At 41.8% G+C, this 18,451-nt stretch overlaps 1 protein-coding gene across 7 annotated transcripts in view; it reads left to right on the top strand.

Moving 5' to 3' along the window:
* Positions 1-17,529, top strand: part of LOC128846598 (ubiquinol-cytochrome-c reductase complex assembly factor 1) — an 88,240-nt gene extending 70,711 nt beyond the window's left edge. For 2 of the 7 annotated variants that reach the window (XM_054045808.1, XM_054045807.1), the window contains exons 8-11: positions 3,850-3,927; positions 5,949-6,062; positions 7,894-7,962; positions 16,276-17,529. In XM_054045808.1, the coding sequence (XP_053901783.1) occupies positions 3,850-3,927; positions 5,949-6,062; positions 7,894-7,962; positions 16,276-16,410 (396 nt within the window). In that variant the 3' untranslated portion in view covers positions 16,411-17,529. Of the gene's footprint in view, positions 1-3,849; positions 3,928-5,948; positions 6,063-7,889; positions 7,963-16,275 lie in introns of all 7 variants that reach the window. The other 5 variants (XM_054045810.1, XM_054045809.1, XM_054045813.1 and 2 more) reach the window with 4 other exon arrangements.
* The last annotated feature ends 922 nt before the right edge of the window (positions 17,530-18,451 follow it).

Below are 18,451 nucleotides of genomic sequence, written 5' to 3'. Positions count from 1 at the left end.
ACCTTCAGCACATACAATAACACAATACACTCCACACATTCCTAACCATCAAATTAGAATGCAAAACCTTAACTCTGACTTCATACTTCTATGATTCTATGATTTTCCTAGGGAGAACTGGAAGGGGACCGTACATCATACACTCTAACAATGCCTGGATATCTAACAGTATATATGTTAATGTTGCAGAAGTTGGAGATAAGGTTTTGCATTCTAGTTTGTTGGTGAGGAATGTGGTATGTATATTGTGTTACTGTATATGCTGAAGATATAAGGGAGTTGTTAATAAAAGGAACAGTCTTTCAGCACAAATGTTGAATATGATGTTAAAGCATGTCAAAGGAAGATACGTTAGCTGGATATTGCCTTACTTTTAAGCATTTGTGTAGGTGGGCGGGGCGGAGGGCACCCAAGCTTTCTTAATTTGTTTTGAACACAGATTTTTATTTGTGAGGATACAGGCACTGGTGCATGGATGGCCTGATTCTGGTAACTGCTCTGAGCTGGGGCACTCCAGAGTGTGAAGGACCCATACCCCAGGAGAACTCAGCTGTTTTTGTTGTTTGTTATTTTTAGCAATTTTAACTCATTTGAAATTTTCTAGCAGCTTTGCTGTTTGAGAATAGAGTGTAAAAGAGTCCTTGCAGTCATCACCATCAAAAGCCAGACTGTGAAGGTTGCCCGTGGTGAGAAAGCAGATAGGAACAAGAAGGGAATGGTTTTCAAAGAGCGTTGATTTTGAGTTACTTGGTTCCCTTCTTTTATAAGAGAAGCTGTTTCTCGAGCTCTTTGTAGTTATGCATTGTTGGCTACATTCTTCAAAAATAGTATATCCCTTTAAATGTAATTTTATTGCCTAAGATATTCCCCCATCCTCAGTCATATTTCAAAATGTTTGTCTCTAAGATGTACTTATTGCCATGTTTGTTTAACTTTATCTCCTTCGTTAATCCATTTCTTACTAACCTAAAGCCACTGCTTTTCGTTTTTAATATAGTAAGTTGCTTCCCTAGGGATGTTTAGTCCAGGACTTGTCCCTGTAATGGGACTGTTTGTTTTCTTTACCCCTTTGCAATTGCCTGCTGTAACATTTGTAGTATGTGTTAAGTAATCCTTAAGGTAACATTTTTATTATGTCATAAAAAGTGCATGGCAAATATATTATAACTCATGGAATTTGTTTGTTTAAAAATGGAAGGATAATTTATTGAGTGTGTTACATGAGACCTGCTCCCCTATTAGAGTGTAGAAGTACTGCTTATTTAGAAGTATGTTCTATTGAGAAAAACCACGGTCTCTAGCATGCATAGAAAGTATGAGTGTGGTTGGCTAGAAGTGACATCATAGTTTATGTACTCAATAAAAATTTAATTAAGTCATTACAGGAGTTGCAGTCATCATTTAGCCCTCTGATTTCTTCTGTTTAGTTTTTTATTAAACATTCAGTAATAGCCAGTCACCAAATCTTGATGGCCTATAAAATATCTGCATGAATTTTAATAGCTCATATAAATGGAAAAATATGAGTAACTGACATAAAAGGAACATTTTCCTTGTGGTTGCACTACATGTATTCTTATAAAAATCAAATTATGAAAAAGGATAGTGATTTAATGGAAGAGTATATAAACAATAGATTTGATGGCATGACATAAAATAATTAGAGTTTTGAGAGAGCAACTATTATATAGGCACAATCATTAAGGCTATCGGGATAATATGGGGACTTTGGTGACATCTTTGATGAAACTCCAGCAGTCTGTTCTATCATCAGAATTCTGAGATTTTCTTATAGCTGTATTCATAATTTTCCTTTGCTGTGTAGTGTCTGTATTTGACATGGTATTGCAACCCCCAAAGCAGTATTGCACTTTCCATAGTAAACACATTTTTTTAAACACTATACTGATCCCCAACATCTTTTTAAAAAAATTCTCGCTTCCATCTTCAGTGTCACACATGGGAGGAGGGGGCATTTATTTTATTTATTTATTTTGGACAGTTTTGAAGGATAATCAAATGAGACATTTTTAGATGTGAGCATTTGGAAACTGCCTGGTCTGGGCAGAATACAGGAGAATATCCTAGAATGCTGGCCTGGCCATACATAGGCAGTCTCGGGTGTTTGTGACTGAGGTTGGCGGAATGCAAATAAGCAGAGACCATATGGGGCGCCACACAATGTCAAAAGGCCCTGTCAGAGCTCCTTCTGAGAGTGTCCCTTAAATCTGTCATATGGGTCCAATATAGGAAAGAATCTTTCCCAAGTTAAAATGCGCTATATCTATGTGAAGAAAATGTTTTAGTTCTAAACTGTTGGGGGCAATTTGTATTGACAAAAAGAAAAGTATAGGTGAAAGAAGTATTTTGTAGCCCAGCATGAGTCTGATTTAGCCATCCCTCTGAGGGCAGGTCTTCACTAGAGGGGGGAGTCAATTTAAGATACGCAAATTCAGCTACGCAAATAGCGTAGCTGAATTCGACCTATCGGAGCCGACTTACCCCGCTGTGAGGACGGCGGCAAAATTGACCTCCGTGGCTCCCCATCGACGGCGCTTACTCCCACCTCCGCTGGTGGACTAAGAGCATCGATTCAGGGATCGATTGTCGCGTCCCGACGAGACGCAATAATTCGATCCCCGAGAGATCGATTTCTACCCGCCGATTCAGGCGGGTAGTGTAGACCTAGCCACAGTGTCTGGCAGTCCAGCTCTTCCTAGCACAGTTAGGCAGCTCATAGCTCTGCTGACACAAGGTTCAGTCCTGCAAGCTGATAAGCAGCTATGCCCAAACTAGCAATTATTTAGGAATCTGATTAAATTTAGCCTGTGGGTAGCCCCAATGACTTTAGGGTACCTACACACCTGCTTAAAATTTAACAGATTCTTAAGTGCTTTCTTGGGTCACTCCAGAGGTCTAAGTACCTTGTAGAACTGAACCAACATATGTTAGTTTTAGTTTGATTGCACAGTCTCAGACAGTAGCAGAGCCACCTCATTCAGTCCTCACATCTGTGAGGCAGAGGGAAAGCAAAAAAAGAGGATCAGAGAAATTGAACGACCCGGTAACTTGCACCCAAGAGTTTTTAAAAATTGGCCAAGTAGCTCTCTGAGCCATTGATGGTAATATTTAACAAATCTTGGAATATTAGGGAAACCCAAGAGGATAGGGGGAAAAAATAATGTTGAGGCAATAATTTAAAAGGGTAAACGCAATGACCCAGGAAACTGTAGGCTGGGTGGCCTGACGTTGATCCTGGGCAATACATAGGCTGACATGGAAGCACCCAGTATTAATGAAATGATGGTAGCACAATTAATGCCAATCAGCATGGCACTTGTCAAACAAAGCAATATTAATTTTTGATAAGATTACTGGGTGAAATTCTGTGACTTGTGTTTATGCAGATCAGACTAGCTGCTGCTAATGGCTTTAATATCTGTTAATCTGTGTAAGCAACAGTAACAGGCAGTTTGGGGCCAGGGAGGACTTGGAAGGAATGTGAGACTAATGAGAGAGCATCCCAGGCTGGGGACTCTCCTACCCTCTGAGCACACAGGGAAGACACTAATGGTAGTTTTTATTTCTACAAAGTCTGTGCCAGCTTATAATGCATATACCTCTCCACCCCGCAGCCTACATGAACCACACTGTTCACGCCCAAATGCCGCCCCTCACAAATCGCACTGCTCTCATCTTCTCCCACCCCATGAACCACATTGCTCTCACCTGTCCGGAACCCCATGGACCGTGCTGCTCTCCCACCATCCCCATGGACGGCACTGCTCTCACCGCTCCCATCTCTCAGGACCTGTACAGATTATCATATATTGTTGTTTTATTTTTCAGATTGATTCTTTTACTCTAAAACAAAGTATGAGAAGCATGGCAGAAAATTTCTATGCAGCTATATTTGGATATGATGAGGTAAGAGCATACAGTCGACCCTGCCTACAGACCAGGGCAGACGGCAATAGGTCATCTAGTGCACTGTTTTCTCCAGTGGTGCTGAAAGCTAGGTGCTTCACAGGAAGAAGTAAAACACCCAAAATATACATCATAGCGCAATGGGGACAGAATTCTTCCGGACTGTAGCAGTTGTGATCAGTTTGTGCTTTGAAACCTGGCTAATGAGAGCCCTTCTAGGAGGGACAGCATGGTCTGCTGGCTGCGGCATACAACTGAGGCTATGTCTACGCTACCTCATATTGTCAGTATAAGTTATGTCGCTCAGGGATGTGAATAAGCCACCCCCCGAGCGACATAAGTTACACCGATCTAAGCACTGGTGTGGGCAGCACTGTCAGCAGGTGAGCTTCTTCCGCTGACATAGCTACCGCCGCTCGTCGGGGGTGGATTAATTAAGTCAACAGCTTAGAGCTGCTACACAGAGAACTTGCAGCAGTGCAACTGCATCAGTGCAGCTACCCCTCTGTAAGCTCTCTAGTGTAGCCAGAGCCTGAGAGGCAGGACATCTAGATTCTCTTCTTGGCTCTGCCACAGACTTATTGGCTAACCTTGGGCGAGTCACTTCCCCCCTCAGTGCCTTAGCTGATCCAGTTGTACAGTGGATATGATAATTATTGAGCCTGTCTAATGACCCAGAAGGGTAAAAATGCACTGATGTGTATAAGGGCTGCGCGACTCTCCGATGGAAAGCACTACATTAAGGGCAAAGTGTAGCTGTTATTTCTTTTGCCTGAGCTGATGTCACTGCAGGTGCTGTACTCATTCATAATCATCTACTTTAGTTTTTTATTTAGCTGTTTGCCTTATAAACAGTGAGTTCCACAAGGTATTGGACAGCAGAATGCATCAAGATCTTTCCTTTTATTCATTTTTAAGTGTAGCCAGGGGATGTAAATGTGTGTGTGTGTGTGTGTGTTTCTCTCTCTCTTTTTTAAGCCCACCCTTACATTTTAACCCCCCCACAAATGTCTTGTTAAATTAAAGGCAAATATGGATCTTTAATGTTAAGCTAATTTTTACCTAATGCACGGCTGATAGCAGCACCCTGCAGAGGACAGGCATTCAGTGGTTCCAGGGATGGTCACCATATAATCTAGACTAGTGGCTCTCAAACTTTTTTTTACTGGTGACCCCTTTCACATAGCAAGCTTCTGAATGCAACCCCCCTTATAAATTAAAAACACTTTTTAATATATTTAACATCATTATAAATGCTGGAGGCACAGCAGGGTTTGGGGTGGAGGTTGACAGCTCGTGACCTCCCATGTAATAACCTCGTGACCCCCTGAGGGGTCCCGACCCCCAGTTTGAGAACCCCTGAGCTAGACAGTCCGCAGAGGTTATGAAGAACACAGACAAAGGAGCGCTACAGATCTGAATCCAGCAAAGACATCTGCCAGTGAAAATTAACTAAAAAAATCCAGATAGGCCTAAATGTCATAGAATTACCCTGTGCTCTTGCATCACAGGCTGAGGTGAAGAGCAGCACCTTATTGGCCTTCTCAGCAACAGTTATGTCATATGCCCTTTAGCTCCTGTCCTTCCCCAACGTCATCGCGGTCCCCCCCCATGCTGTGCAGCAATGCTCTCTAGTCTCATAAGGAGTAAGGCTTTGCGACAGTGATCCCAAAACAGAGAAAACTGGTTTACCAGCCCGTACACAGAATTTGCTCTGTGTTTTCTCCAGAATCCACTCATCCGGCCATTTCTTTTGGACTGTTGTGTTAAGCAGCTACACACGCCTCAGGGAGAGGCAGATGTGTGGTGTATATTGCAGCTGTGTTGGTCTCAATGTTTGGAATATAGACAGATTTGAAAAAGAGACTGCAACTCCAAGAGTATGGGGCTGTAAGAGGCATGTAATAAACTGAGATGATCCAGCCAGACAACAGGTAGTTAAATCTCACCCCAGTTTTCTGCTTGGTGTTTACATTCTCTCTGTGTACAGTGTCCAATCCTTCTCCCACTCCTTCTTTTAGGGGATTTTGTCTGATGACCACGTACTGGCAGCAGCCCTATGGAGAAACCTTTTCAACAAGCACTGTGAGGACCCCAGGCAGCTGGAACTGCTAGTGGAGTATGTGCGCAAGCAGGTGGGCAGTAGCTCAGAGCATAGCCTGTCTTACAGTTCCTAGGAAAGTAAACTTTGTATTGCTTGCTTCCCAAACAACACTGCACAGGGCTGATTACAGAAATGAGATTGTCCAAGAGTTTCATAAAATCCTGTTCCAGTTTCCCTGCCAAGTGACAATGTCTTAGTCCCTTCCCTCTACTGGAGCTTGGTGCCTTGGATCTCTCCCTGGAAGATTTGCTTTCTTATGCTGGAGCTGGTCACAGCTTCAGATTTAAAGTTGAGGTAGAGGTTTTCAGTTTAGCAGGAATTTTAAACCTTTGGTTTCTAAAACACCTATAAAAGTGGCAAAATAATGGAATTAAGGACGTGAATTTAGGCTGATATTTCAGTTGTTCATGGTGGTTTGATAAAAATGGATTGAGACTGAGAGAATAGTAAGAGATCCAAAATAATCTTCTTCATATTTCTCACTAAATTGTCACACTTTTTTGGACCCATTTTACAAGAAAACTGAAACCCTCTTGGCTTTACTACACATACAGCTGCTCATAATGAGAAAACAGTTTTTAAAACATTATTTGTACTTAAAAGACATGAAAATCTGTAAATTATAGTGTGGCACACCAAAATACAGGTTTCCACATTTCACCAATTCATCACACATGTGACTTGCCAATACATATGTTTCACACTGAAAGGGTGGAGAACCATAAGGTCAGAAAGCACAGCAGGCAGAACTGCTGCTGTAGTTGCTCCTGTTGCCCCTAATCTCCAGAAGCCATAGCTACTTTCAGGTTTAAATAGGCATAAAATGCTGTTGACACAAAGAGCCTTCTGAGGCCCACCACAGCTTCTCACTCTTTTCAGGAGGGTTGAGACCACCAGGAGCAGAGTAAGCAGTGCATTTTCTCCCTCTCATTTCCAGGAAGGTCCATTTTCATAGAATCATAGAAAATTAGGTTTGGAAGAGACCTCAGGAGGTCATCTAGTCCAACCCCCTGCTCAAACCAGGACCAACCCCAACTAAATCATCCCAGCCAGGGCTTTGTCAAGCTGGGCCTTAAAAACCTCTAAGGATGGAGATTCCACCACTTCCGTAAGTAACCCATTCCAGTGCTTCACCACCCTCCTAGTGAAATAGTTTTTCCTAATATCCAACCTAGACCTCCCCCACTGCAACTTGAGACCATTGCTCCTTGTTCTGTCATCTGCCACCACTGAGAACAGCTGAGCTCCATCCTCTTTGGAACCCCCCTTCAGGTAGTTGAAGGCTACTGTCAAATCCCCCCTCATTCTTCTCTTCTGGAGACTAAACAATCCCAGTTCCCTCAGCCTCTCCTCATAAGTCATGTGCTCCCAGCCCCCTAATCGTTTTTGTTGTCCTCCGCTGAACTCTCTCCGATTTGTCCACATCCTTTCTGTAGTGGGGGAAGTGATGGACGCAATACTCCAAATATGGCCTCACCAGTGCCAAATACAAGGGAATAATCATTTCCCTCGATCTGCTGGAAGTTGTTCCCAACACTCTCCAAAAACTTCCTGGATTTTCTGTGCACTGCTGTATTGCTCTCCCAGCCTCATTGTTTGAAGTCTCTGAGTGGTTAATTGCTCCCTGGTTGTTGGGGTGGAGCTGAGCAGGGAGGAGTAGGATAAAAAGTCAATTGCTTGGCAAACTTGTGAGCCATGAACAGAAGCTGCTAACAGGAGCGTTTCAGAGGGAGTTTCGCAGGGTGTGTGAGAAGCTCTCCTACTAAGAACAGTTCTGCACTCAAAAACATGATGCCCAACAGTTCAACAGTGGTTGTAACCTACAACGGATGTGCCATGTTTTATTTTCTGCCTGAAGCCAGAAAGGACTTCCTGTCTATGAAGTGCAAGTTGGTGACTCAGCTGGAGGAGAAGATTCATGGATTGAAAGGGTGAGTAGAGGCTCTACTGAGAATCACAGAAGCTGTGGAGTTCCTGACAGCCAGGTTTGGGAAACATCACTACCCCAGATTCAAGGAAGAAGGAAACTGGCCACCAAGGAATCAGTGAGAGGTGAGCAGAGAGGAGGCCTGGCAGTTTGTAACCACCAGAGGCAATATCAGCATCAAATATTATATAGTCCTGCCTTGCGTATCATTGTTAAATATTACATAGTCCTGTCTTGAGTGCAGGAGACTGGACTAGATGACCTCTCGAGGTCCTTCCAGTCCTATGATTCTATGGTGCTCTCCATGTCTAGAAGCGGAGAGGATGAGCAGGCTGTGGCCATGAGGGGGAAGAGGATCAGTAAGAATTCCATACAGCTATAAGTTTCCCTTCAATACCAGTGTGACGGGTCGTCACCCTTGGGGTGCAGTCTGGGAGCCGCGAGAAACCGTCCCGCTCCCCTAACCACTCAGTTGGGTTGGCCCTGCCTACACTCTGCTTCCTAAGTTGGAGACACAGCCAGCCTAACCCAGACCTTGTTATCACCCAACATGACAGCAGGTGGCACCACTCACCCAAACTGAGCTACCTGAGAGTGCTTACCTAAGCCACTCAAGTACAGACAGCAGACAGCAGACAATTTCCCAGCTTCCCAGACTCTCACTCCCCACTGGGGTATAAACCCAAAATTAATCCGTCTGGCGCTGCACAGAGATCTGTACAGCATAAACTCATAGAGTTCGCCACTCCCTCAAAGTGGAGAGGAAATGCAACAGCCCCGCCCCTCGAGCTAAGATTTTCAAGCACTTCACTCCAAACTTACTGGTTTAGATTAAAACATAAAACAAGTTTATTAACTACCAAAAGATCGATTTTAAGTTATTATAAGTGATAGCAAACAGATCAAAGTAGATTGCCTAGGAAATAAATAAAAACACAAACAAAGCTTAACATACTAGATAGATTGGTTATGAATTAGCAGTGTCTCACCCTGACTGATGATAGAAGCAGATTTGCAAATTCTCAAGGCACAAGTTGCACTTACTTAGAGCTTGTGCTCCCCAGGTTTCCATACACAGGCTAGCAATCCCTTTAGCCTGGGTCCAGTACTTCCCCCCAGTTTCCAGGACTCCTCTTGTGTGGGGAGTGAAGAACAACAAATGTTGTCACTCCCTGCCTTATATAGCTTTAGCATATGGTGGGAACCTTTTGTTCTCAAAACTAAGTTCCCAGCTCAGTTTCTGAAAAAATATAGGCACAATATGGAATTCAGTGTCATGTGGTCTGGTCACATGCTCTCGCTGGGTCATAGCAGCCATTACTCACAGGCTGACTCGAGTGTTCACAGGAAGGCTGAGCTTTTTTACAGTCCATTGCTTTTGCTGATGGGCCATCAGCAATGTCTGGCTTCTTCACTGTTGTACCTGAAAGGCTAGTTGTAGGTGTCACCCAGAGTAAGCACATTTGAAATACAGACACATAGTCAATATTCATAACTTCAGATACAAAAATGATACATGCCTACAAATAGGAAAATCATACTCAGCAAATCATAACTTTTTCCAATGACACCCTACATGACTCACCTTGTACAAATTGCATCATAATTATGTCATAGCCATATCGTAACCATACAATTATGAAGAATATGGGGTGCAGTGTCACAAGCAGGTCCTCAGTGTGGAAACAGTGGAAGATATATCTGAAAAGCAAGTTGGTTGAAGGTAATGGAGAGATGTACAGGACTTACCTGTGGACAGATTCTTGCCCCAACCTGTAAGAAAATCAAGCTTGTGCACGGAATGATCATCAGCTGTTCAAGAAAGACAAGATGATCTTTGTTGGGGATTCTATACTAAGAAGAATGGAAAAAATGTTCTGGAAGGAATAGGAGCACAACAGTATGTTGTGCTGTCTTCATGTAGCTAAGATACACTAATGACACTTCATCACAGGATATATCGCAGATTATAGACAACTTCATGGAATTGGAAGGGTGCTGAAAGAGATGAATATCTTCTCAGAAATACTTCCTGTACCACGAGTGAAGAGAGACAGAAGGCAGAAGATTCTGGAAGTGAGCCACTAGCTAGGAAAGTGGTGTAGGGTCAAGTGTTTTGCTTTTCTGGAACATAGATCCACCTTTTACAGAGAGAGAGATTGAGAGAGAGGGCTGTATAGCTTGGAAGGTCTCCATCTCTGTAGAAGGGGAACTAATCTTCTCAGGGGATGGACTGGCTAGAGTAGCCAGGAGGGCGTTAAATCAGTATAAAAGGGTAGGGTGAAAAGAGAGAACAAAGGAGTACTCATTTAGCACAAAAGCATGATCTTGAGAACAAAATTAATCAAAAATTTCCTACACACCAAAGTTAGGAGTTGGGAAAAATAAGAGGATTTGGAATTGTTCATTTATGAGAATACATTTGATCTAGTTGGTATTTCTGAAAAGTGATGGGATGATTCACATGATTTGAATTTTTAAAATCAATGGTTATACCCTATTTAGGAAGGATTGAGTGGGCAAAAGGGGAGGAGGGGAGGCCCTCCATGGCAAAAAATAACGTTACCTGTTTTGAGTCACTGACAAATCAGAAAATTATCTTGAATGCTTATAGATCAGTGTTCTAAGATGAAGCCCAAGATGGGATGCTAGTTGGATTCTACTGCAGGTCACCAAATCACACTTGGGAACAGGATGCCTGGTTCCTGGAGCAACTACCTGTAATGTGTAGGGGGGGAAAGCTATGTATCATTGAGGACTTCCATAAGAGTCTCATGCTGCCAGTACTAAAACATCCCCAGAATCTCTAAACATTATAGATCACAATTTCCTAACTCAAAAGTATTGCATACAATATGGGGAAATTATATAGTAGCCCTTAACAGGTAAAGAGGAATTGATCACAGAACTAAAAACTAGTGGCAACTTAGATACCACTGATGATGATTTCCTCACGTTTGTTATGTGAAAACAGAATATAAATTCCAAACCAACAATATACTTGGTGCTTTAAAAGAGCCCGTTTCACAAAGCTGAAAACAATTGAGTCGGCTCAGTTGGGACAGAGAATATAAACAGAAAAATATGAATAATAATTGGGAATTACAAATATTTTACTAAGTGCCCCAAAGGCCACAATAAAGAAAGAAGGCTGCACTGGTTAAAAAAAACAACGTGGTTAGAGGGAAAGGGAAGGCAGCTTCCATATATATATGGAAGAAGTGGGAAGTTGATAGTAATGCATGTAAATCAGAAGCTAGGAATTATAGAAAATTGATAAGGGAAGCGAAGGGACACAAGAAGAAATCTATGGCTTAGCAGAGTTAAAGAAAATAAGGAGGAGTTTTTAAAGTGTATTAGGAACAAAAAAATCCTAACAATCGTATTGGTCCATTACTACACGGAAATGGTACAATTGTCAATAATAATGCAGAAAAGGCAAGTATGTTCAATAAATATTTCTGTTCTGTATTTGGGAAAAAATATGATGTAGTCATTGTCATCTGATGGTGAAACAGCTTCCATTCCAAAACTAACTCAGGAGGATGTTAAACAGCTCTTCTGTAGTTAGTCTTTTTTTTAAATCAGCAAGTCTGAATAACTTAGAGTCATGGAATCTAAGGCCAGAGAGGACCATCAGTCTGACCTGCTTCACATCACAGGCCACCAACACCACCTGCACACTTAACCCAACAACCAAAATTAGACTAAGGTATTACAGCCCTCAGGAGACTAAATTGTTTTGTGCCACAGGCAGAAAATAGGAGGGACTGAAGTGCACCAATGCCTCAGGCCCCTGCAATGGCAGAGAATTGATTAACTGAGATATGCCCAGATGATTCTGGCAATGACCCGCACTTAATGCTGCAGAGGAAGTTGAAACCCCCCCAAGTTCACTACCAAGCCTTCCCAATCCCAGATATAGCAATCAGTTAGACTTTGATCATGTGAGCAAAAACCAACCAGCCAGCCAAGCACCTGAGAAAGAGAATGCTCAGTGCCACCTCCAGCTGTGGCCATCCCTGGTAGTTCAGAGGATGGAGGGGGGAAAAAAGACTCAGAATATGTTGTGGGGAAAAACTCCCTTCCTGACTCTTGCAAGTGCCCTGAAGCATGAGATTTTTAGAAACTTCAGCATAACCAGAAGGGACCCTCAGGGCCCTGCCAGCTACCATCATAAGCAACCTTATCATACAATCAGAGTCATAAATTTGTCCAGCTCACTCTTAAAACTAATTCCGTTGTTTGCCCTCACAGTTCCTATGGGAGGCTGTTCCAGAACGTCACTTCTTTGATTGTTATAAACCTTCTTCTAATTTTCATCCTGAGTTTGTTCATGGCCAGTTTATAGCCATTTGTTTTTGTGCCAACACTGTCCTTTACCTTAAATAGCTCTTCACCCTCTTTGGTATTTACCCCCAAATGTATTTATAGAGAGCAGTAATATCCCCTCCCAGCCTTCATTATATGGTATATGTAAACCAAACTCTTCCAGTTTCCTCTCAGAAGATAGACCCTCCATTCCCCTGATCATCCTAGTAGCTCTTCCCTGCACCTTTTCGACTTTGAAATAGTTTTACATGGGTGACCAGAACTGTACACAGTATTCCAAATGAGGTCTTACTAGTGTCTGGTACAATGGTGTTAATGCTTCTCTATCTCTGGTGGAAATGCCTCCCTAATACATTCTAGGAACACATTTGCCTTTTTCACAGCCGCATCACATTTGGTGCTCATAGTCATTCTCTGATCGGCTTACACACACAGGTCTCTCTCCTCCTCTGTCACTTCAGCTGATGAGCTTCCACTTTATAGCAGGTTTTTATTATTAGATCCTATGTGCATGACCTTGTACTTTGTACTATTAAATTTAATCCCATTTCTTTTACTCCAGCTTTCAAGGTCATCCAGTTCTGCCTGTATAATATTACGATTCTCCTCTGTATGAATGATGCCTCCCAACTTTGTATCATCAGCAAATTTCATTAGCACACGCCTACTTTTTCTGCCCAAGTCATTAATAAATATATTAAATAAGATCAGTCCCAAGATTGATCCTGCAGGAACTCCACTAGTAACCTCCCTCCAGTCCAGCCTTCTGTTAGTTAGTTCCTTACTCACCTTAAAATTCTTGTACTAATCACCATCTTCTCTAATTTTACTAATAATTTCCCATGCGGTACCATGTGAAATGCTTTACTGAAGTTGAAATATACAAGATTGACCACATGTCCCCTATCTAAAAAATCAGTTTTCTTCTCGAAGAAGGATATTAGGTTAATCTGGCATGATCTACCTTTGATAAACGCATGTTGCATACAAGAGTTTTAAAAGAGCTGGCTGAGGGGCTCATTGGATGGTTAATGTTGATTTTCAATAAGTCTTAGAACACTGGGGAAGTTCTAGAAGGCTAGAAGAAAGCTAATGTTGTGCCAGTATTTAAAAGGGGTCATTATAGGCCTGTCAGCCTGACATCAATCCCCGGCAAAATAATAGAACAGTTGATACAGGAGTCAATTAATAAAGAATTAAAGGAAGATAATATAATTAATGACAATCAACATGGATTTATGGAAAATATACCCTGTCAAACTACCTTGATATCTTTTTCTATGAGATTACATTTGGTTGATAAAGATAAAAGTAATGATGTAATATACTTAGACTTCGGAAAGGCACTTGACTTCGTACCATTCAAAATGATGCTTAAAAAACTAGAACAATACAAATTAACATGACACACTAAATGTATTAAAACTGGCTAATTGACAGGTCTCAAAATGTAATTGTAAATGAGGAATCATCAAGCAGGCGTGTTTCTAGCAGGGATCAGGTCTTGGCCCTATGTTATTTGACATTTTAATCAATGACCTGGAAGTAAATGTAAAATCATCCCTGATAAAGGTTGCAGATATTACCAAAAAACTGGGGGAGTGGTAAATAATAAAAAGGACAGGTCACTGATTCAGAGTGACCTGGATTACTTGGTAAACTGGGCACAAGCAAACAATATGCACTTTAATACAGCCAAATGTAAAGTTATACATCCAGGAACAAAGAGTGTAGGCCATACTTACAGAATGGGTGACTCTTGAGAAGCAGTGACTCCGAAAAATACTTGGGGTGAGGGTCATGCTGGATAATCAGCTGAACATGAAATCCTAGTGCAAAACTGTGGCCAAAAGGGCTAATTTGATGCTTGGATGCATACATTGGAATCTTGAGTAGGAGAAGGAAGGTTACATTACCTCGGTATTTGGCACTGGTGTGACTGCTGCTGGAATACTGTGTTCAGTTCTGGTGTCCACCGTCCAAAAAGGATGTTGATAAACTGGACAGGATTCAGAGAAGAGCTATGAGAATGATTAAAGGATTGAAAAATGTCTTAGTGATAGACTCAAGGAACTCAATCTATTGAGCTCAGCAAAGAGGAGGTTAAGGAGTGACTTGATCACAGTTTATAAGTACCTACATGTGGAATTAATATTTGACAATGAGCTCTTCAGTACAGCAGACAAAGGTAGAACGAGATCTAATGGCTGGAAGTTGAAATTTGACAAATTCAGACTGGAAATAAGGTGTAATTTTTTAACAGTAACAGTAATTAACCATTGGAACAATTTATCAAACATGGTGGTGGATTCTCCATCACTGTCTATTTTAAAATCAAGATCGGATGTTTTTCTAGAATATCTGCTCTATTTCAAACAGGAATGAATTCAGGAAAGTGCTGTGGCCTGAGTTATACAGGGGGTCAGACTAGATGATCACAATGGTCCCTTCTGGTTTTATAGTCTATAAAATGTGGCAAGGATTAACTCCACCCCTCTGCGTGAGACATGTCTGCCATTTGTTACTGGAATTTGCAATCTGGGGGTGGTATTGGATTCCTAGCTGCTGTTAGACTCTTATAGAGCTGCAGTGACCAAGCAGCTTTTCTCAGTTTGTGTCAGGCCAGGAGTCTGCGGCTGTTTCTTTTGGATGTGGACTGGGTTACGTTAATCCATTCCTTTGCCATCTTGAGGTGACAATGTGCCCTGAATGGGTCCTCACCTTAAATTAGCTTGGAAATTGAAGTTGGTGCAGCCTGCATGGCTTAGCAAGTAGTGCATCTCACCAGAAAAACATGACAGCAGTGGTCCCAGATCTGCATTGACTGCTGGGTACAGGGTAAGGTGGTGGTTTTACCACGAAAGCTCTAAATAGCCTGAGACCTGCCTACTCAAGGGACACCTCCCTCCCCGTACAGTACTGCCACAGCTGAGCTGGAGCCCCCTTGATAGACAAGAGAGAGTTGCTGACAAGGCTTTTTCCATGAGGGACCCTTATTAGAATTTACTCCCCCGTCCCCTCCTCCTTGGTCCAAAATGGCCCAAATGTGATTACCTTTATGTCAGGCTGCAAAGCCCATCTTTTTACCCAGTCTGATGGTAAAGACAGCTTTTTGCAGGGCCAGGTGAGGTGTTTGATTTGCTGTTATCACGGGTTCTTTTCGGCTCAAGAGGAAGAGGAGCTGTGGGTTTTTTAGCTTATGTGAAGTTTGGTCTTGTGGCTAAGACTGAGATTCATGAGATCTGGATTCAGTTCCTGCCTCTGCCACAGCCTGTGTGACCCTGAGCAGGGCAGTGGGCCCCAGTTCTTCACCTGTGAAGCGGGAGCCGTACGTCTTTCCTCCCACCCATAGCTTGTCTTGTGTTTTCATATAAACCTTTTGGGATAGGAGCTGTCTCCTACTTTGTGTGTACAGATCTTCAGGCACTACTATGGTACCAATAATAACAACAGTCATTTAAGGTTGGTGGCAGAGGCACTTAGTACTTGGGATAGAGGTCTTTTTGTATAGGACTAAATGAACAGTTTCACTTATTCATATCAGTCACCAGGACAATCTCAGCCAGCTGTGGATTGAATACCTCTCCACTCCATTTTTCAAACTTGAGGAACTGGTCCAATATACTGGTTGCAGGCCAAAGCTTCCTCAGCACACCGCCCTCTTCTTTGCCCCACTGTCAGGATTTTCAGAGACCATTTTATTTCAGGCATTAGAAGATCTTTTGTTAGACTCAAACCTTCTATAGCTCCTTGACTTTTAGCCCCTTTGTGAAACACTCTCAGCCATTTACCCCTTCCTTCTAGTCCTCTTCCACTCAGTGCTAAAAGATTCAAAACAATTCCACACTTCTATTTCCTTTCTTCAAAACATGCTGCTTACCTGAACTCTTGGTGAGTTTGGGATTGTCGGGGGAAATCTTCAGACCATCTTTATCTCTTCCAATGAGTTCAAGTCAGAAATACATTATTTTCTTGTGAATTTCAGATGCAGTACCTGGATGCTATAAATGGAGAGGACCTGCTACTAACTGGTGAAGTGAATTGGCGCCCTCTTGTGGAGAGTAATGCCCAAAGCATCCTGAAGCCAACTTCCCCAGCATATAATGATGAAGGACTCTGAGACCTTCATCAGTCAATGAACAATGTGTTAAACTTTCATTCTGTGGGGTATCCAAGAAGGGAAGGAATAAATATTTGCTGTTGAAAGAATATATTTAAATAAATAGCCTTTTTGTATTGATTTACATGTTGGTAAACCTGACAGCAGTACTCTTTTGAATATTTTTTCTAGGATTAAATGCTGCTAATTCATTTGAGGAATGCCTGGCTGTTGCAGAAGTATAAAGTTGACCCTGTAGATAGGTTCTGAGAGACAGCATCCATCTTTTGAAAACCAAATATCTTACCAAAAGTGATAGGTACCTTAAGAACAGGGTTCTCTGCTCTTTATCTGGCAAGAGGGGAGCGACTTCACACCAAAATACAATGACATTACTTTTTCTGCTCCATGAAGTTGCTAAGCACAAGGCTGAGTTCTGCATGTTCTGAATGTTGATATACCTCTATCCTGGCTTTGGGAGACATAGTCTATTTTTGCATTAAAATGCTTGGGAATTGGCTGAGAAGATCTTGAAATGATTTTCGATTAAAGCCCAGTTTAGGGTCAGACTGTGACTGGCCCCTTGCACAGGTGCACAAGGAGAAGTAGGTGCAAGAGGGTGGGGACAGGGCCATGGTGGGACTATGGCTAAAAGCCACTTTAGAGTCTTTATTGTTTCAAAGTAGCTCTATCTTCCTGATACGCTCATATTCTTTCTAGAGCTGTGCTCTAGTGATTGCTGCAGTAGAGTAACATCTCAATGGTCTGTTCATGTTCTCTATGGGATAAAACTATACTCTACCCACAAAGAAGAGGTTCAAGACCTTTTCTAGTTAACATTTTAAATAGTTAAGCAGACAACAGTTACCCCAACAGAATTATTCAATGAAAACCTGCACCAAATAAATCAACAGAAAGTAGGGCTTTATTGCACAAACTAAAGGTCCACATGGGGTTTCTAGTTCAGTGACTGAAACTGGTTTTATTTCTCTCATGTCCAAAATCTTCATAGGAAACCATGTGACCAAGTAATAGAACTGTACTTGTTTTGTGTACTTTGTAATGCCTTTGCTGAGAATGAGAAGAACAGTGCCCTGTCGTGTCAGGATATAGTCCTAATAAACCAATTCACCAAATGTATAGACGAGTCATATTTAATGTGTGATCACACTAACACATCACAAATGTTCTTATTTCTGGTGTAAGTCTGATGTCTTCTGTAGCTGCCCCGGACTGTCGATGTTCCTGCTCCTAGTGCCATGTTCTCTAGGCAATTTGCATCGGTGTTAGATATCGCCTTTCCTGTCAGCGACAAATGGAATCCATAGCATGATCTCCAAAACACAGGCGAGTGCTTCTTAGCCTTTGTTTAGGGAGCAACTACTAGTGAGTTTCTTTGTGTGTGTGTGTGTGTGTATGTGTGAGTGAATATAAAGTAATTTTGTTAGTTTTTTCAAAAGCAAACTTCCTCAGTTTAAGTTGTTATAAAATGAGTCATGTAAAGAAACCTTATATGTGTGAGGTATATCCCACTTCTGTAAAAACATTACAAACCAAACAACTTTCTCTCAGTTTATTTAAGATGCTTTTGTTGCAAGCTGAGCTAAGGAGAGAAACCTCTTATATGTGAAGTATTATGCAGTATGTGTGAGATAATAACACCTTGTAATTCATTACAGCTGTGTTGTATTTACATAAAAGAAGGCTTAGCTGTGTAGGAATTTGCTGATTAATTTATTTTTAATGGGAGTGAAGTATACCAAGTACCAAAATAAACTTTACTGTGTGTATCTTACTGCTCCTGGAATAGATGGAAAAATTAATGGTAGATATTTTGGCTCAAAACTACCTACATTAATTCATAAACAAAATAGCCATTTAAACTTTAACCCCTTTCCTGCTATGTCATTTAAATCTTGACTCATGCTATAGTACCTGTTGTGTCTCCCAGACCATGAGAACACAGGACTAAAAGCATGGCACTACCCATGCCATAGGAATCTAGTGGACATAGGAATGGGGTCACAGACTTTGCCATGCCACAGATATGAAAGGCCTGCAG

This window comes from Malaclemys terrapin, chromosome 12 (assembly GCF_027887155.1).
Source record: "Malaclemys terrapin pileata isolate rMalTer1 chromosome 12, rMalTer1.hap1, whole genome shotgun sequence".
In the NCBI taxonomy this organism is placed as follows: domain Eukaryota; kingdom Metazoa; phylum Chordata; order Testudines; family Emydidae; genus Malaclemys; species Malaclemys terrapin.
The sequence above is the reverse complement of the archived record's forward strand: the minus strand, read 5'-3'. Positions and strand labels throughout refer to the sequence as shown.